Source organism: Nilaparvata lugens, chromosome 13 (genome assembly GCF_014356525.2).
Source record: "Nilaparvata lugens isolate BPH chromosome 13, ASM1435652v1, whole genome shotgun sequence".
Taxonomy (NCBI): Eukaryota; Metazoa; Arthropoda; class Insecta; order Hemiptera; family Delphacidae; genus Nilaparvata; species Nilaparvata lugens.
In genome coordinates, this window is record NC_052516.1 from 26,663,426 (window position 1) to 26,685,257 (window position 21,832).

Below are 21,832 nucleotides of genomic sequence, written 5' to 3' on the forward strand. Positions count from 1 at the left end.
AAAACAAAAAGCAACGAGAACCTGTCACGCCCAGTTCCCAAAGAGTTTAAATTGAAAAGGCACCTCAAACTTCCAGAGGAAAACCCAGAGGACATGCTCTTTCGAATTTCATGTAGAAAAGGAAGTGGAGAAGCTTATTCTGCACCCATTAGATTATCAATGCATCCAGATGAGTGGGAGGACTCCAAACAATGGATGCATACTCAAGAGCACTCCTGACCAGAGAGTGATATAGGGTTACCAAAGTATTAACATTATTGAAACTAGCAGAGTTTCTCAGGACAAAGCCCAAGAGCCTGTTCGCTTTGCTTATGATGTGGTCAACATGTGCTGAGAAGGACAGTGCACAACTGAAAACAATGCCCAGATCCCTGCAAACTGTAACTCTTTCCAAGCAAACACCCTCAATCAAGTAGGAATGAAAAATTGGATTAGCTTTTCTAGAGATGGTCATACATTTGCACTTCTCAATATTCATTTCAAGTTTATTCTCATGGCACCACAATGCAACCCTGTCAAGGTCAGCCTGCAACGAATAACAATCGTTCAAGCCTCTCACCTCCCTGAAGACTTTCATATCGTCTGCAAGAATCAAACACCTGGAGTTGGGTATCTGGAGGGGTAGCTTATTAATCAGTAGCAGAAACAAAAGGGGTCCCAGATTGCTGCCTTGAGGAACACCAGATTTCTTCAAAGCTGTTTTCCATCACTAACTGCTTATTATTAAATCACTTTCTGCTGTTAGAAAAAACGACTTACAGTCAGATATTTTACAATAAATGGATTAATCACTCACTGTGACAACGAGATCTTTCGGCAGGTCCACCATCTTCTTGGTTGTACTCATAGACAAGTAGAATGATAGGATGGCAATTATTAGTGTGCTGTTGGTGTGTATTGGATTAGTGTCTGTTGGTGCTGTTGGTGTCTGTTGGTGTCTATTGGGTTTCTTGTGGCTGAGAAGGTAATCAAAGAGGATGTGGGATTTGAAGTTGGTTTGTTCGTTCAATATACATTGTCTATTGCTTTTAAATTTGGTGTTTATTTCAAATTGTTCCATTGTGTCTAATTCTGGTCCTTTGTTTTTTATGTGTATGATTTGTAGATCTGTATTTATGTTTGTGTGTTTTTGATTCTCTTGAATTAGAAGGTCGGCAAATGCAGATTCTGTTTTTGTTTTTAGTCCCTGGATATGTTCCTTGTATCTTTGATTTAAAGATCGGCCTGTCTGTCCAATATAGAATGCATCACATTCAGAGCATTTTAGGTGTATCCCTACTCCTGGGAGTTTGAGTTTTTTGTTGTCTTGAATCTTTTCTCTTTCATTGATTTGCTTGTAGATTTTATTTTTTGTTCTAGATGCCACTTTATACCCAGATTTTCGAAACATACTCCCTATTCTGTTGGAATTGTTGTTTATGTATGTCAGTGTTATGAACTTTTCAGATTTGTCCTTCTCTTGTTTTTTTATTTATCATTTTTTGGAGTAGCTTGTCGATTAGGTTGTGTTGGTATCCGTTCCATTGTGATAGATATTTCATGGTATTGAGTTTTGATTTGTAGTGTTCAGGTGAGTGGAGGATGGTTTGAAGTCTGTGAACACCAGATGTACAGAAGTGAGCACAAGAAATGCTTCCCTGCACAGATACAAAATTCTTACTTTGAAATAGATAACTCCTGAAGAATTCAATTAACGCAGTGCTGAAGCCTAGCTGAGATAGTCTCTTCAATAATACACCGTGATTGATCAAAAGCTTCACTAAAGTCTGTATAGATAACATCAACCTCCCCACCAGCATCCAGCACATTAGAGACAGATACTGTGAACTCCAACAAATTTGTTACAACTGATCTTCCAGGAAGAAAATCGTGCTGATTATCAGACATTATAGGGCGTGAATACCAAAAAATCCTATCATAAAGTGGTCTTTCAAAAACTTTGGCAAAGACTGACAATAATATACCTATTGGTATAGTTCAAGATCTCATCTCTCCTACCAGATTTGAATATAGGGACTATCTTCGAGATCTTTCATCTGCTCGGAAATACTCCAGTTCTCAGTGACAAGTCAAAGATGAACTTCAAAGGCCCAATTAGTAGCTCCCAACAACCCTTGACAATGGAGGCAGGAGCACCATCAGGCCCAGGAGCCACCCTCGACTTCAATCTATCAATTGCTGACTTTATTCTATACTCTGATATTGACGATATTTCCAAAGTACCACTTGTAATATTATGAACAAAATCAAGCGAATCACCCTTATTGTAGCAGGACGTGACCGGTGAGAAAACAGAACTAGAGTATTCAGCAAATCCTGAAGGAATATCATCCCCAACAAAATTTTCATCATTCAGCGACATCCTCTCACAAAAGCCATCAGACTTGCGTTTATTATTAACAAACGTCCAAAAAATTTTGGAATTGTATCCTAGATCCGATTCTACCTTAATAGCATAATTCCGATAGGCCTCTGAAATTAGAGATTCCAGCTCTCTTCTCAGTCTTACAAATTCATCCATGTAACAAACTGAAGACCGTTTTTCACGCGCACATTCGTTGTTCCTCTTCACCATTTCAATTATTTGGCGAGTGAACAAAGGCGGGTACTTGGACCCTTCACGTGGAATTGATGGCGTTAAAACATTCATAGATCACACTGTAGAAGCAGTCAACAGCCGCATCAACTCCATCAATTTCGTACAAGCCACTCCAGTCATAATCTTTGAGCAAGTTATATAAAGCAAAATAATCTGCTCTACGGAAATCAAAGACAGGAGAGAATTATTGAGTGATCATCTTTCCACAGCCATATCACTCAGCAAGTTTATATTAAGAACTGGATGATGTTCAATATCCTCTGGTATCAGCGGATTGGGTTTGTGCTCTAGCTAGGGTTACGATGGGTGAACTACAAAGGACAAAATCAAGTGTACGAAAATTAGAGTTTTGAATACTATAAACAGATTTCAAATCATAAAAATTTAGAAAATTCCCTAACCTTTTAGCACTCACAGGACCATCAAGAAGATCATAAATACAGTCTTCAGGCAAATTAAAGTCACCTGCAACAAGCAATCTATCACCTATCACATCGACATAACCCTCAATACAATCGAAATACCTATTATAATGATCAGAATTGCGGGAGTTGAGAAAATAAACATCATTAATGTATAGAGGACCATCCCTAACAAACACTTTTATCATTAAACTCTCAAAACTACAACAATCGAAAGATGAATTGATCAAAACACACTCCTCAGATTGGATCTGCCTATGCACCTCTATTAAGACACCCCCACTGCGACAGAAGTCACTTCCGGGTCGATCCCGGTGGTAGACGACATATCTTACATCAAAGATCTCATTGTCAGAAAAACCGGAATCCAGCCATGTCTCAGTCAGCAAGATCACGTCATACTCAGAAGCAAGTAAAGAATTCAATAATACATGGGTTTTGGTTCTTAAACCTCTCACATTTTGATAATACACACTCAGTTCCCTAGGAGCCATCATAAATCAAAAGTAATGATTAAAAAGGTGGGACTATCTTTTAATAATACTGTTCTCGATAATCATGAGATATAGAAAGAGATTGAAATTCTCAGAGTGAGAATGAAGATTTTAAGATAAAAAAGAATATATTCATATTCACACTATGCCTCTGGCAGAGAAACAAACTGATGGATCAATATCTGTGATAATAAGAACAAAATAAGTTATGCATTCTTTTAATCATATTCATTAATTAGTATTACAATGAATAATTTATTGCAATTCTTACTATAGCAGTAACTAAGTCACAAAAAAGTTTATAAGAAAAGAAAAGTAGTTACTACTCTCGAATTGAAATCATGAAAAAAATAATTTGAATTAAAATGCAAGCTTATTACTATGAACCAATAATTTTAAGAGAATATTTGAGAGAGAAAAAAAACAAAGGAGAAAATCAAGAGAGAAACCGGTTTATTGTGAGGGGAGATGGCATCAAAACAGCCAAAATATAGCCGACAAAATAGAAGAATAGTGACATGCTTCATACCGAAGCGTGACGCCAAGTAGAATAGAAATCAAGAATGCACACCAATTGACACAAACTAGAGAGAAAAATAACAGTGATGAAGGAAGACTATGGTGAGCAGAGTCAGCTTGCAAAAAGTTCACAACAGGTCAAAAGGTCACAACTCTGATTGTACTATAAAATTACAATTTTCAACTGATAGTACCTGCTGTTACCGTTACCACTGATAAAATAATCATTTCTCGATAATCATCTTCACTGAATCATTTAGAATAGTCAGCATAAGGCCAGTTAGACTTAAGTGAAGAAGAAAACGCTAATACGTTAAGTTTATGCTGAACAGTGAACACTCTCTCCTCCCTCAATCAGAGAAAGAAAAAATCATTTGCCTTTAAATAATGAAGCTAAGGTGAGTACAAAACAAGTGGAATACATCTTTTTACACAGTAATATAACAAAATAAATATTACTGTGTAAAAAAGAAAAACAATAATTAAGCGAAAAATGAGCACTTGATGAGAAGAAATAATAAAGAACAAAACTTAAATGTTATGAAACTTGATTTGATTTAACTTATACTTATCTTCTTCTGCTAGTGCCTATTCGTTCCGAATATTGGCGATCAGCCTGACTGACTATGGATATCTTATTTACAGCCATCCTGAAAAGCTCTGTTGTAGTCTTGGAGAACGAGGTATGCATGTTTTTCAGCCATGATATTCTCCTTCTTCCTGGTCCTCTTCTGCCAAAGATCTTTCCTTGGAGAACGGATTTCAGCAGGCCGTATTTTTCTCCATTGCGCATGATATGGCCGAAATATGCAAGTTTCCTGCTCTTGATGATGTTCATCACTTCCAAATCCTTATCCATTCGCTCCAATACAGCTTTGTTGGTCACTCTGTACATCCATGAAGTTCTCAACACTCTTCTATACAGCCACATCTCAGAAGCCTCAAGTCTTTTTCCAGTTGACTTGGTCAATGTTTTCATGACTCCATCCCATAGAAGAGTATTGAGAAAATTTAGCGGTGGAGGAGTTTTATTTTGATGTGCATATTAAGGTTGTGACTCTTGAACAGTTTTTCCATCAGGTTGAATGCAGCCGTCGCTTTTTCCATTCTGCATTTTACCTCTTGAGAATAATCCCATTTCTCATTGATCAAGGTTCCCAGATACGTGAACTGTTGCACCCTCTCTATCGGTTTGGTGTTATGCATCAAGTCACATCCTCCCACTGCTCCCTTACTTATCACCATGAGCTTTGTTTTGCTTACATTGATTTCCAAGCCATATTGTTCACTGACGCCTCCTATCTTGTTCAGAAGCTTCTGCAGGCTGTTCATGCTGTCAGCGAAAATTACAGTATCATCTGCTATCGGATGTTGTTCAAGCGTTCTCCATTCAACAAGACTCCCATTTCAGTATTCTCAAGGGCCTCCCTGGAGATTTTCTCTGAATAAAGATTAAATATCAATGGTGAAAGGATGCAGCTCTGCATAATGCCTCAAAGAATGTCAACCGCATTGGTCTGTTCCTCTGCACTGATCCTTATAGTAGAGGACTGATTCCAATACAGGTTTTGAATGATTTGAAAATCTTTCTCATCTATTCCTGTGCTCCTCAAGATCTCCATCATTTTAACATGCTGAATCCTATCAAATGCCTTCTTGTAATCGATGAAACATGAAAAAACATCACAGTTCATGTCTCTACAGCGCTGTGACTTATAAAAAGAAAAAATATGAACACTTGATAGCAATCAATGAATCTTATCATCTTATCCATTTATGAAGTTCTCAAGTTCCTTTTCAGTATTAATAACAAAAACCTGCTCATTATGTACAGGGCGAAACCTCACACTCCCTGCTCTGTCCACCCATACATACTTGAAGTCGCGTTCCCTTTGATGTTTTTTAGCCATATTAAGAATTCTCCTACCACATATAGATATCCACATCCACATTAAGCAGTGTATTCACCAAGCAGCATTGGAGGCATTGGGAGAGAGAAGTGAGGATAGCAGGAAGCACAAATACATCGTGTCAGACACAGCAAAACAAGAAATTCAAAACAAAAAGGTATTATATGAGAAATGATTGAGTACAAAAAAGATCGATGATTTGCAACGGTATAAAGAGAAAAATAGAGAGGTTAAAAGGTTGATAATACAAGAAAAAAACAGCCAGTGGGAGAGAACATGCTCGCGAATCGATCAGTATCTTGGGGGAGCAAGAAGCTCTGAATCTTGGAGTGTGTTGAAAAGTATGCGAACAAATAGGAAGGAATCCATAACTGTGACGCAAATCAAACCCTCTGAATGGGAGAAGCACTATAAAAACCTGCTGACAGAGTCAAGAGGAGAATTTATGGGTAATACTGCAATAGAGGGAGAACAGCCGGAAATCCCTTTGGTAAAAGAAGAAGTGAGTAAAGCAGTAAGAGGTTTGAAAAATAATAAGTCAGCAGGGCCAGGAGGTATCAATCCAGAACTGATCAAGTATGGTTCAGAAAAGTTATTTCGGATCTTGAGAATGTTATTCCAACGGGTAATTAATGGGGAGAAGGCACCAAATGAATGGAAAATTGCACATATGTTTTCAATATTTAAGAAGGGCAATAGAAGATTATGTGAAAATTACAGGGGTATAGCAGTTTTGCCAACAATAGCTAGAATATATGGAAAAGTTTTGAAGAATAAGCTTGAAAAGGAGATAGAAGGGAAGATTGGAGATGAACAGGCAGGGTTTTCAGCAGGAAAATCATGCGTAGACCACATTTATACCCTCCAACAGATAATACAAAAAAAGAGTGCCAAAGACCGGTCAGTACATCTAGCGTTTGTAGACCTGAGAAAAGCATATGATACAGTACCCAGGAATAGACTATGGAAAGCTATGGAAAACCTACATATACCAAGAAACCTCATAAATGCCACAATGGAACTTTATAATGAAAATCAAATCGGAATTAAGATAGGTAAGACTGTAACTGCTCCTTTCCGAACATCAAAAGGCTTATTGCAAGGATGCAGCTCGTCCCCAACTCTCTTCAAAATATACCTGGAAGATACCTTAAGGACTTGGAAGAGAAAGTGTCAAGGTATGGGTGTACCTATCAGGGGAGAACACCTTTTTACCCTCTGTTTCGCAGACGATCAGGTGGTTATTGCGCAGGATGAGGAAGATTTAAGTTACATGATGAGAAAGTTGAAAGAAGAGTATGATAAAGCCGGGATGGAAATCAATGTGGACAAGACGGAGTATTTACAAACGAATAGTGATGATACACCGGATTTGACCATTGACTGTAACACCGCGATAAAAGGGAGAGATAAATTTAAATACCTGGGATTTACCATCATGAAAAATGGTGATACAGACGAGGAGATAAAGATTAGGTTGGCCCAAACCAGGAGTTGTATTCGACAGTTGCACCCAATCATATGGAGTAAGGATATTCATAGGAAAAATAAACATAGAATATTCAATGCAATCGTCAGAAGTATAATGACGTATGGGGCAGAGGTTTGGGTGACAAACAAGAGAGCAAGAGATAAGATAAGAGCTGTTGAGATGGATTACTGGAGGAGATGCTGCGGGCTTACCAGAATGGACAGAGTGAGAAACGAGGAGATAAGAAGGAGAATGAAAGTGGAATGGGATATTGTAAAGTTGATTGAGGATAAAAGGTTGATGTGGTATGGCCATGCTAGAAGGGCGAGTGCTAGCAAATGGATAGGGATGGTGACTGATTGGAGTCCAATTGGGCGAAGGAAAAGAGGAAGACCTAAAAGATCATGGAGAAATGAGGTGGATGAGGCTATGGAGGCCAGGAATTTAAGGGATGGTGAATGGGAGGATAGGCAAAGATGGAGGTCTCGACTAAAAGAAGGAAGACGGTGAATCACTGTAAAATCCTATTATATATATATATAAGAATTCTCCTTTGCTTAGCGGTCAATGATATGTTGACGTAAACAGGCTGATCATCAGACGGTAACCCCACATGACAAGTAGAAAGTTTCTTAACTGATTTTTCTCGGTGATCACCCTATCCGCAACGTCACGACGAACAAACTTCGCAACTATACCAGGAGTCGATTGACCAGATCCCATCTTCAATCTGTGATAACAGTCAATTGCCTCGGCGCCTATACTCCAATGGCCTTACACCTTGCTATCACTAGATTTGTAACGTTCTCATCACATCATGACACCGGCACACCATGAATCTCCAAAGTGTTTCTTCGGCCATATTGTTCGAGTGAGTCGAATTTATCAGACAAAAAATCAACACTCTTCCTTAGGATCAGTTTCTCCTTTTGCAAAGAAAGATGGAATAATGTTCCTTGATTCTTAATTATTTCACACTGTTTAGCAAGAATCTCAGAGTTAGACATTAGTTTATCAAGACAAGACTGAAGCGACGTCTCAAGCTTTGACTGACTATTGAGGATATCATTTTGAAAATCTAACAACGACTTTTCAGAAATATCTGCTGTGATAGGTTGCTGCGAAGCTGCATAATAATTACTATTACTACTTTTAACAGGTGAACTGTCAGATTCACTATTTCTTTGTGAACGTAGTTTAAAAAAACAGATCTTACACGACCAAGACGTAGAAAATTAGTAACTAGAGTTCGGTATCACTCAATTCCTTACTGCCACCCACACATTTACCATGAAAGATTGAATTGCATTGACTGCATATCACTTTGTCTCTAGTTGATCGGTTTATTGCATCCAGCACAGGCACTCAGCATTTTGTTAGTCAGAATAATAAATATGCAATAAATAGCTTGTAGACTAATAACACAGACAGTTCAAACAGGATAAAAATCAGAGGCACAGCATGAAAACTCGACTATTCCATCGCACTGATAATAATCACGATAGGATAGCTACAACAAAACGTCTTACTTCTGAGAAAGCTACGGAGCTACTCACTTCAATACGTTGACTTCAATACGCTAGAGCACAACCTCACAAATGTGAAACGTTCAATCCAGCTGATCGGGTAACAAAACTAAATAAAATATTCTGACCAGGATTGCTGGGTAGCCTAATGAGAATTATGTTTATTACATTTATGTAAATGTTTTATTACAGAAGGTTATGTATGTCGATGTTCCAAAAGGTGAAAGGTTGAGTTGGGAGTTCAGCTTTTTTCTTTCAACTGCTATGCTGGTATTATTAAAAATGTTTTAATAATATTATATTATTGAATTTTGGCAATTTATTAATAAATTATTAATTTTGCTAATTTTATATTTTCGACACAGATATATCTGATGCAACAAAAACGTTAGCCGGGTATGTGCAGCTATTGGTTAGTTCGCCCCATGAGCTTGTCAAGCTTGCGCTCTGTTCTTGCTCTGTTCCCGTTCTTTGCGCTCTGCCCTCGCTCCGCCATCACTCCGATCATGAACGTTACGGGAGATGTTAGCTCTTTTCGCATTCCACTCTTGCTCCCCAGTCGATCATCAGTCGATCTGCTCGAGTGCGTTCGATTGCGAAGCAGAGTGAAAGCACAGAATAGGTACAGAGTGAGAACTGTCAATATAACGTCTATCAAATCAATGCTTTTTACATGGCGCAAATACTAGACACGTCATGTGACCTTGGGAAGTTCCAATCAGTCCTCTGATTGGCTCATGGCAGTGAACGAGATCGATTGATCCGGATCATTAAAGTGATCCGAACCTACCATCAATACTATTACAATGCGGCGCTTCCTAACAAGATGGCGGATTTTTGCGACAGGGTACCAGCCAAGTTTCCATACTGTATGTATACTGTGGTGAAAGATTGTACGCACCTTTAGGACAGCAACATACCGTACGAACAAAAAACGTTGTGTGTGTGCAGGGCTTAAGTCTGTACGCACCTTTACGATTATTTATGGATTGAGAAGAAGTGAAGTACCGTGATTGTTAGAAATTGATTTGAATTGTTTACCTGTTTATATGAAAGCAGGGTTGGAACAACAGCATTGCATTTTATTGTTTAACGTTTTAAACTTTCCCTTCTTATCTGTAAAAATTTATCCAAGCCAACTTCTCCTGTCGGGCTATCTCCAATTGCTCTGACCAATGATTTTCTAAATCGATCTGGATGAAGAAGGAACATGAAAAATATATTACTTATTCAATCATTTTAATTTGAATTGAATCAATTATAATTTTGAAAAGTGTTCGAAAACCCTCTCCGACAGCAAGCTGATCTCATTGATCTCCAACCTCATTGATCTCATTACTCTAAGATACCTCATTGGACTCCGTTTAAACCTTCCGGTTGGCTCATAGCAGCCCAATTATTGCTGCACAGTTATTGTTTTTGAATTTCACAGTTAATACTTCCAGTAGCTGCAGTTGTCTACAATGGTAATCCAAACCACACGGTAATACTATTTTCCAGAAATCAGTTGGAGTTAAGGTTGTTAGTTGAGAACGTCTTTCAGGCAGCACCCAGTGTTGTACGCGCTAACTAACTAATGAGAGAAGTTCACTGATTGTACAGAGGAAACGCATGCTTTTCGAGCCACTAGTACTCTATGACGGGAGGGTTATTGACATTCAAAGATCGTTGTCAGAACGGCTCATTTCAGGTGCAATGGAGAATGGAGCGTTGGAACGTTCAACATCGTGTGTTTGCTGCAGTTTTTAGAAACAATGAATCTGTAGTCACAGTCATTGGGCCCGTTCTGGGAACATGAAATGTGGTAAATTGTCCAATTCACTATTTATCTGGTAAAGAGTTCTGCGTCCCATGAGAACAATTTTGACAGATTCTGTACCAGAAACTTGCTCCAGTAACCAAATTCCTGCCCAACAGTCGAAGCCTGGTGAATTGCAACAGTTCTAATTTAAAGAGCTCTCATTGGTCAATTCAATTTTAGTCTGTTTGCTTCTCTGCGCATGCGCAGGCAAAACAACCTATATCCTGCTTTCTCCACATCATTTTAGAACCAACTCCAACCAAGATGTCGACTTATGACCAACATCATGTAATTATTATTTAACGAAAATCCCAAATAAATGCTGCTAATTATATATTAATTAGCATTTGAATAAATGCATTCTCTATTTAATTCCATCTGTAACTGTTTGGCCGCTGTGGCTTCGTATAAAATGAGCGCTGCTATCCAGAGATTGTCAGTTTGGTGTAAGGGTAAGCATTCCTGACTAGCAATTGGGAGGTACCGGGTTCGATTCCCGGGCTGGCAACTAATTTTTGGATAGTTCTCATCAAATTTCCATCTAGCTGTTAACCCTGTTGTCAATGTCTGCAGTAGCAGAGGTCTTCGGGGTGATTTGCAGCATTTATTTGGGATTTTCGTTAAATAATAATTATTATATATTATTAGCATTTGAATAAATGCATTCTCTATTTAATTCCATCACCAACATTATGATTTGAATGGATTTAAATGGCACTGATAATAATAGAATGTTCCCATTCACAGCATAGCTAACTGAGAACCTAGAAAGTATTCATTGATCTGTTATAGCCAAAATATATGTTATAGAATATTCGCGTGCACTAGCACCCGCTACTTGATTCGAATTTGTTCTATTGCTTTAAATCATGAAATTGATTCAATAATTTGAATAATCATTATGATAATACACTACAGCGTGCAGTTACTCTACAATACTTTTTGGTAGAAATTAATTTCAAAAGTGTGCGCTGAAAACTTGAACTGAAGATCTAAAGTGATGTTTCATGGCAACAACCAGTCACGTGATGGAACAATTTACGATTGGAACTGGAACAATTCACTGTTCCCAGAACAGGGGCACCATTTTGGGGGGGGGGTCAGGTAAAGAATGAATCAAGGGGGGCAGGAATGCAATTGCGGGTCTATATACACGAATCCTTAAGCTGGGTTGTTGATATTGTAGAAGGAATTATACTACTGCTGTTTTAAAAAAGTATCAAATCATTATGAGATTCTAAAGCTGCGTTTACACCAAAGTTAGTAACAAAATGGTAATAACTTAATCCTTATAGATTCTATTGGAATTTGAAGAATAGCTATTTTCCAAGTTTAAGCCCAAATAAAAAACTACAAGATATCTCACAACAAATAAAATTACATTAATCTTGTTTAAAATGTTTTTCTCTTTCCAACAATACCCTTGAAATTGGAATTTGACCATTATGCTGGGTTTACACCAAAGCTATTAACAAAATGTTAATAACTTAATCCTTATAGATTCTATTAGATTGAACGGAACTTGACAAACACATATGTTCATCATCTATATGATAAGTTATATTCAATCTAATAGAATCTATAAGGATTAAGTTATTAACATTTTGTTAATAACTTTGGTGTAAACCCAGTTTTAGATTCTCATAATGATTTGATACTTTTTTAAAACAGCAATATCTTAATTCCTTCTACAATATCAACAATGTAGCAGAATTGCCTTGGAAGTATGGCCAATGAAGTAATGAAGAATAGATTACTAACTACTAATAATATGTATATGTTTGTATTTATACTTTAATCAGATTTGTAGAAAACTAGGAAAAATGAAGTATTTAATAACATCTTGGAATGTAATATTCATGCGGAAAAACCCAGGACCCTCTATCCTTTGGAAATATTTCATACCCCCCCCCACAATTACTCCTGGTTTTTGGAATCAACCAGGAGAGAAGTTTTTGAAACTCACCACAGAGAAATGAATGAAAGACGTGCAACTTCAATATACTCACCATCTTTTTTTACAAATGCAGCGAGATTATCGGAAGTAACTGTTCCATAAATGTCTCCGGTTATGAGTTTGAAAAGATCTGTATAGAAAAAGATCATTGGAATTCAACTATTCCACTGTAGAACGTCAAAATATTATTCTCTATGATCATGTTACAATGTAAACATTGAAACATCACAATCAATTCAATAAGAAAAAAATAGTCATTTGTATATTTATAGTGAAAAGTACAACTTTTTCTCCCTGTGGGAAAAAGTTTGAAGCCCAAGGCGAAGCCGAGGGCAACAATTTTCCTGAGGAAGAAAAAGTATTTTTCTACAACTGCGCGTAAAAAAAAATTTACATACTCAATTCTCCTCGTAAAACAGCTTATTTCTGAGGAGAATCTACTTTTTCGCTCGCTAACCATCCGCGCATGCGCAGTAAATTTTCTTTATGCTCGCAAATCATTTGCGCATGCACAGAAAAGTTTCTTTACGCTCGCCAATCAGCTGATGGTAAGCAGCTCGCCAAAAGTTCAGATCTCAACCTAAAAAGTCGGTAATTGTAACTCCGCCGATATAAGTAATTTAACAGGTTTGGGCAGTTGTAGAAAAGATTTTGTATGTAATTCGCGCGTAATGCTTCTTTATCACTCTTGCAAAATGATCACGCTCCTCTTCGCGTCGTGTGATAACTGTTTTGCGGGAGTGATAAAGTCACGCATTACGCTCTTAATACATAAATAGCTGTTTTTGCTTGTAATGTACACAACATTCTTCCTCCATCTACATTTTTTATAGAAACTGCGAACAAAATCATTTTAATAGCTCACATATTGGTGTCAATGTTTTCTAACAACATAACCTAAAATCTAAAACCTAAAAACCAGTCATCTGATTGGCACTACCGATTGCGCTAAAGTTGTAACAATTATATCAGCTGGGCAGCTACCTAAAATGGCTGACTCCAGATCATGCGGTTCAGATTTGAATTGCAGATCAAAAATATTTGTTGGCTGGTATTTTGAATAGAATGAAATATTTAAAAAAATTGTATAAATTTTCATTGTCTACTAATATTAAGAATATAATATCATACAAACATATATTTCATGAGTTGATGAAATTTCTGGTTGTGGTATTGAATTCAGTTGACTCAATGACAGACACCTCTATTATGCTTTCTCATCTGAGCTTAGACCTTCTAACCCATTACCATGTAAGTTTTTAAAATAGAGATGCTTCCCATGTTATTTAAATGGAGTCACTTTTCCTCCCTAGGGAGTTTTTCTGTTTTTTACTACCGAGTGCAAAAAAGAGACATTTCAGTATTATGTTTCAGTGAGTAAAGTAAGTACTTTAGACAGTAGGTGGAGGAAAAAATCAATTCAATAAGAGATGCCTTTTCGTAATGGGTTTAAAAAAAAACTATACTAAGAGTAAAGTTCAATTTATGGAATTGTAGTTACTTCTCGATACAGCTTCTCAACTTATCACAATGCAGCTGAGAAAAGTGTCGACATTTGAATTGCTGAACTGGAATCGGATGTTCCAAACAATATCTGTTCTAACCTATTATAGGACTAGACCACAAAAAGCGTTTTTTCTGGTGAAAACCCAATCAGCCAATAAGGCAAGAGAAGAGAGCCTGCCAGCTTGTTGAAAATATACTTATTTATTTATCTATCTATTTGTTTATCCATTCATTTATTCATTTATTCGATAGAGCAAACAATACAATGGTCAGAATAGGAAAACAGGCCATTGTCCAAAAATTTTTCTTTTTCTAAATTTTGTCTTAAATTGTACAAATATTATGTAGGTTGAGTCCATTCCAATTTCTTCATTGTGTGAGTTTATTGATATTGTGAAGAGATTTATGATATTGACATCAAGAACTGTCCTTCCGTATATGATTTTTGTCAACATTACTCTCGTCCACATTTGCGCTCTTTGCGAACTTGTGACTTTGTCCTTCCACTCTTGTATCCAACATTACTGGCTACTACAAATTTCCTCTACAACTCTGGTTGACAAAATGGTTTCTTGAGTGCAGCAGAGGAACTTTGCTCACGTATTTCACATTAAGTTTCTCCTACAGTTACCATTGAATATGAAAAGTGGGTAATGAAATGCATCAAATGTATATCTGTGTAATTCTATTATTAATAAATAAAATAGAATGTAGTATGTGTGTTTGAATGGCTGTGTGCTGTCAACTGCTGTCATCCACCACAGTCCACCCCGTCAAGATTCTTATAATGTGCACCACCACACTATACCACTGTTACCAACTAAATTTTGATTTTGCTGCACTGGTGCTCCATATAACCTACTAACTATTTTGCATTGCCATGTTGCAAATCTGGAGTGCAGGAAAAATTTTTCCCGCACTAGAGCGGAAAAGTGATTCTTTGTGTTCTGTAATCAGTGCAGCAATGGCCACTTTTCAAGGTAACTGTAGGAAAAAATATTATGTTTTGCGTATCAATGAATAAATAGATGAATGAATGAATAAATAAATAAATGAATGAATAAATAAATAAATGAATGAATAAATGAATAAATGAATAAATATAGACTATGCTTTTATTCTTCCATGCTTTTGTACTTCAGAGGGAAGCTCGGTTGCTATATAATATCCTTGGGTTTATCCCTCATAATCATCACCCAAATTGATCACGCCAATACTGAATACGATTCTCATCAAGAAATTTACAATACCTAAATTATCACAAATAATAGTCAGCTTTTATTCAATGACTAGCTTACCCGGCGAACTTCGTACCGCCAAAAAGTCAATTTCTCAATCAATTGGTAGTAATATATGTGCATTCAAATTCACTTATTCATATTTTCACATACGAATCACTTGGCAGAAATTAAGGCAAACTTCTAGCCAGTGAGCTACCCTTGTTATTTCAGTAATTATTGAAGTTATTGACTCTTTTTTTTTAATAGAGGAGGGAAAAATAAAGCTCATTAGCCTATTTCGATACAATTAAATTCAATTTAAATATTAAGGTGCGTACAGATATACGCGCCGCGAACATGAGCAATTCACTTTTAATCAGCTGACTATATCTGTATTTTTATAGAAACAGTAAGATACAGGTATAAAAAGCTTGGCATCAGCTGATTAAAAGTGAATTGCTCATGTTCACGGCGCGTATATCTGTACGCAACTTTAGATATAGCTGTTTCAAAACCAGCCTTGATTAACGGCGACTTTCAAAAATATCAATTGAAATTCTATCACTTTATAAACTTTCAAATACTATAAATACATGAAGAAACTTATTTTCTCTGTTGAATCGTTGATAAGATTTTTCTTCACACATTGATGTTTCTAAAATCAATAACACTTCCTTTACTCATTTTTCTTTGCATGTATATTATTTTTCCTCCACCTACTGTCTAAAGTACTTACTTTACTCCCTGAAACATAATACTAAAGTGTCACTTTTTCGCCCTCGGTAGTAAAAAACAGAAAAACTCCCTAGGGAGTAAAAGTGACTCCATTTAAATAACATGGGAAGCATCTCTATTTTAAAAACTTACATTATAATAGGTTAGAAGGTCTAAGCACAGATGAGAAAGCATAAAGAGGTGTCTGTCATTAAGTCAACTGAATTCAATACCACAACCAGAAATTTGATCAACTCATGAAATATATGTTTGTATGATATTATATCCTTAATATAAGTAGACGATAGAAATTTATACAATTTTAAAAATATCTTATTCTATTCAAAATACCAGCCAACAAATATTTTTGATCTGCAATTCAAATCTGAACCGCGTGATCTGGAGTCAGCCATTTTTGGTAAACACCCAGCTGATTGTTACAACTTTAGCCGATAGATAGCGCAATCGGCAGTGCCAATCAGACGGCCGTTTTTAAAGTTTTAGATTTTAGGTTATGTTGTTAGGAAACATTGTCACCAATAAGTAAGTTATTAAAATGATTTTATTTGCTGTTTCTATGAAAAAATGTAGATGGAGGAAAAATGTTGTGTACATCACGAGTGAAAAATACTTTTTCTCCCTCAGGAAAATTGTTGCCCTCGGCTTCGCCTCGGGCTTCAAACTTTTCCCTCAGGGAGAAAAAGTCGTACTTTTCACTCTAGATATACAATAACTATTTTTCGCAGATCAAACACAGAACATACGGGAAAGAGTTTCTATAGAAGTCCAACCAAAAATATTGTAAAATAATACTTTAATACAATAGAAAATTTGTAGCAAAAAAGTTGACTGTGATGGGATATGATCCTGCAACCTGCATCAGTATCAGAAGCTTTATGCACTGGGCTATTCAGGCTTGGAAAAAGTGGGCTAATTTTTGTGATCTTGAAACATTATCATCTTTTGGCATTATCATTTCATCATTATCATGTTTTGGCAATTCCAAAACATGGGTCTGTGGAATTTATTGATAATTATTAATAAATTATTAGTCCCCCTGTAATATTGGGAATATTGGGAGGTTTGTATTGTAGTTTATTTTTGTGCCTTTCTTTCAGGTTGTTGAACTGATCAAAATTGAACTAAATTTTTCCAATATGAACTCTAGTGAACCTTGTTTTTGATTGTTAAAGAATTTATTCATGCACAAAGTAAGCACCTAAATTTTGTGTTGCCATAAAAGATTTGCTAACTTGCTTCTTATCCATCCAAATTATTGTAGTCTTCTAGCATTTCCATAGTACTGGCTTGAATTTCGTGATGAAATTAATTCAAACGTATTTAGAAATGTATTTGAACCGTGTGACCCCACGACGTTGTAACCTGAAATTATTAGGCCGGGCGCTCCACGTGTTTTCTTGCAAATAGGAAAATTTGAGTGGAAGAGCGGCAGTTCTAATCGAGTCGTCACCGCGAGAAGAACTGATGTAGTCATAAAACTTGTCTCGGCCTCTAAACTAGGCTTCGGCCTATTTAGAGGGAAAGTATTATTCTTTTTATTTTGTATAAATTGAAAGCATGTAGTTTGAAGAATAGTACCGTAGTTAGAATGTAAGCGTGAGTGATTGTGAGTGCCGATTTATTTGTTAAATTTTCAATTCCATGGTGAGTGCAAAAAAAATTATTTTATTAAGCTCAAATAGATTAACAACATAAATTGACCGAGGCCCTGAATTAATTGTAGAGTGAGTTAGCAAATTCTTGTCTAAATATAAAATTGTTATCCAAATATTCATAATTATTGAATTGTTTGAATGCAACAATGAATTAATGTCAGTAGCATTTATACAAAATCTTTTATTTTACGTTCCTGGCTCGTGATAAGTTACTTAGTTGCAAAAACAGGTGTTGTTAATAGTGAAGATCTTGGCATTTGCATGAACGAATCCATCCAAAGCTCCCAACCTTGGATTCAAATAATTTGAACATTTTAAAAGCAGTTATATATTTTTTCCTTGTTATAAAATTTGGGGTTAACAAAGTCCCGTCATTACACCCCTATTGAAATTTTTGGTCAGAAACCATCCCCAATATTCACACAACATATCCCCAAAGTTTCATGACGTTCCGTCAAGTATTTTTCAAATCTATAAGGAAGAAACAAACTAAGAAACAAACACACAAACGACATTCATTTTCAAATATAGAGAAGAAAATATAGAGATAAATCAACTCACGTTTTGCAGCTTTTGTTTCTTCACTTCTCACTTGTGCCTGCAACAAATTTCCTCTAAAGTTTCAAATTTTCTCAGCGATTTCCCATGAACTTCAAAACTTCTGATTATAATCAGACTTTGAAGGCCTACAACTCAATCAACATCAGGGGAAGCATGAAAACAAGTTGTCTAGTGTTGAAAACTTACCGGAAGTAAACCCATGCAAATGAACAGGGAAATAACTGGAAGCAGTTTCATTTTCAAGTCTGGAAAAAAATCAAAATTATCATTTAGACTAAGCTCGAGCTAATCTCAAATTAGGCAGTATATTTATTTATTCATTCCATTCCACTATCACAATATCAAATTAATGATTGGCAGAGAATCAACAGGATAAACCAAAAACTGTTTCTCTCCCTAATTTTGGTAATGTAAAAGCCTCTTGGATTTATCATAAAAATGAACAGTCCAAATATACATTATACTAAAAAATGTTTATCTGGGCTGATCAGAAAGCTGAAACAAAGAATAATTACATAATATTATTATTAATCAAAAATCCAAATTAAATTATGTAAATCAGCCCAATGACTTCTACTGCAAATATTGACAACAGGGTAAACAGCTATAGTGAGGTCCACGTTATACTGGCAGTGTTTCATTATGGTATTGCTTTGATTAGTGTTTAATATTGCTATCCTTGTCTATCATTCAACAAAGCGGGCAGCGCTACCTCTTTCTCACTTTGCTCTGTCACCAGATCGTCTTTTAACAATGTAGAATAGTCCATGATTAATCAACAAAATATTTCATCTTAATTATGGAAATTCATTATGGAATTACTGCAAAATATAGTTTCTTGCTTAATAAAATATAATTGTTCATTTCGAACAAGAATATTACATCATTAAACCTGTATCAGCTACCGTCTATTGAAGGAATTGACGACGTTGTTCTCCTATCTTTCTTCACTACCATTATAACGTGGACCTCACTATAGATGAACATTCATTCGGTAATAATTGATAATTCATAAGCATTTGAATAAATGCGATCTCGGTAATTTCCATCTGTAGAATAATTACACATGAAAATGCTTCAAATATCCAGTAATAACAATATTTGAAGAAGAATGCAATCAATAACGTAAATATATGTAATCTCTCATGAATATTTTGTAGAATATCATGTATTTTCTGAATATTCATAGATAATTTTGCTAATTTTTAGATATTTTTTGAAATATCTTTCATTTTTTTATGACATTGATATTATTGTTGAAAGGCTATCTATTTTATCCTGGTTTCATATTTTATGAGATCAAGTATTCTGTTTCAAAATCATTCTCTGCTCAACAAAATTATTTTCATTTTACGGATGGAAATTCCCGGGCTGACAAATAATTTTTGAATAGTAGTGCTCAACGAATTTCCATCTAGCTGTTCACCCTGTTGTCAATATTTGCAGTTGTAGAAGTTTTCGGGGTGATTTGCAGCATTTAATTTGATTTTTCGTTTAATAATAATTATTTTCAAGAAACTTTTTCAGGCTGAGAACGATTCTCATTGTTGAGTAGGCCTATGATTAATCGTTATTCACACCTACCTCAAATTCGAGAGTATTTGGTTGAAAAGTAGGCCTACATACTACAGAAAATGTTCTGCCAAGTATGATAATATCACACCCACCTATCAATAGCCACACAATTTCAACCATTTAGTTCCACCACTTAAGTTTAATTTCACCACTTCATTACTTTAAGATTGGAAATCAAATAATTCTCACAAAAACGGAATTTCGGTACTCACCGGTTCTAGCCTTTCAATCAGATAGAGAACTTCGGAGACTACTTGTCGATGAACTGCTGTGTTGAATATTGAGGAGAGATCCTGCTTTATATACTTTAGTACAGACACTTATTTCCCAAATTCAAACGCAATAAATTGTTCAATTCGAACAGTATTTAAACAGTAGTTTTCAAAAGATATAAAACAGAACTGATCACAAGTTGTTTTAACTTGAATTTCAGTATTGTGTGACTGATGTGAGATTCACTTCAAACAGTCAGAATTACTTGTGAAATAGCATCTATGCTGACATTTGAAACAATGGCCGATAAACGTCATTTACTGACAAACTTATATTTAAATTCTCGTAACGTTTCCCAAATTAATATTCGAATAGGATCCAATTCATTGGAGCAGCTGCATTGTTTGCATTGTCGATTTTATTGCCATCGACATGTAAAATGTCGACAATTTCTGAACTCAAAGCAGTGAGCTAACTTACAGTGACTCATGACCTTGTAATATTAATTGAAACTATGAAGAGTTTCTGAAAAATTATGAGGGAAATTATATGAAATCAAAACTAATTCAGAAATCATTATAGAGAAACAAAGGAAAAAAGGGAGAGTTTAGGGAAAATTGAAAATGGAAAGGGAAAATTGAAACCATGAAGAGTATCTAAAGAGAATGACATGAAATTGAAATATTTCAGAAAGCATAATGTGGAATAATTTAGAGCATTCATATCAAGGGATATAATAAATAAAAGCAAGTGGATTTAAAAATACATCTTTTAAATTACTTCTAACTCACCTGATTATGATTTTATGTCGAATGATGTTGGTGCAGAGTAATATTCATGTAAATATTATTGGATAATGTGAATTGAGACGATTATTGATCGAAATATTCATTTGTTTCCATAATTTTCACCAACTCTGTATAAATAGTGTAGATATGGTGAAGAGGATATAGAATAAGAATGAGAAGATAGAAAATGAAACAGTTGAATACACGTTTTATCTATGATCACTCTAAAGCTGAGTTAGCAGAGTATGACAAACTGGAAGTATGAAGAATTGAAAACTTGACGTAATGGAATCTTGAAGAATTGAAAATTGGCCTATTACTATACTCAGTAAATTGAGGATCTATATGCGAAATTTCAAGTTAATCAGCCTAGTAGATCTGACGTGATGATGCGTCATTCGTGAATTTCCTATACCGTACGAGTATAAGCCGGTTCTTTATTTTATGATAATATAGACTAGGTATTATATCATTAAGACAAGGTATATTATATAGACTATATATACTATATAGGCAACCCGAGATCCGCAAGGGTATAATTAAGAACTTGACAAACTGAAAACTTGACTTACTGAAATCTTGAAGAATTTAAAATAGGCCTATCATCATCCTCGGTAAATAAAGAATCTATATGCAAAATTTCAAGTTTATCAGTCTAGTAGTTCTGACGTGATGTCATCGTCACGTCATCGTTATGTGACGGTGATGATGCGTCATTCGTGAATTTCCTATATTCCGTACGTGTAAAAGCCGGCTCTTTCCTCTATCTATATATATAAAAGCGAAATGGCACTCACTCACTGACTGACTGACTGACTGACTGATCACTCACTCACTCACTCGCAGAACTAAAAATCTACCGGACCAAAAACGTTCAAAT

The 21,832-nt window shown here is 35.7% G+C and overlaps 1 protein-coding gene across 3 annotated transcripts in view; it reads right to left on the bottom strand.

The window, feature by feature from the left end:
- LOC111059350 overlaps window positions 1–20,173 on the bottom strand; it is a 44,715-nt gene extending 24,542 nt beyond the window's left edge. For all 3 annotated transcript variants that reach the window (XR_005572805.1, XR_005572804.1, XM_039440187.1), the window contains exon 1: window positions 20,044–20,173. Coding sequence is in view for 1 of the 3 variants with exons in the window: in XM_039440187.1 (XP_039296121.1) it covers window positions 20,044–20,071 (28 nt within the window). In the remaining 2 variants the exon portion in view is untranslated. The remainder of the gene's footprint in view (window positions 1–20,043) is intronic.
- Between the last annotated feature and the right edge of the window lie 1,659 nt (window positions 20,174–21,832).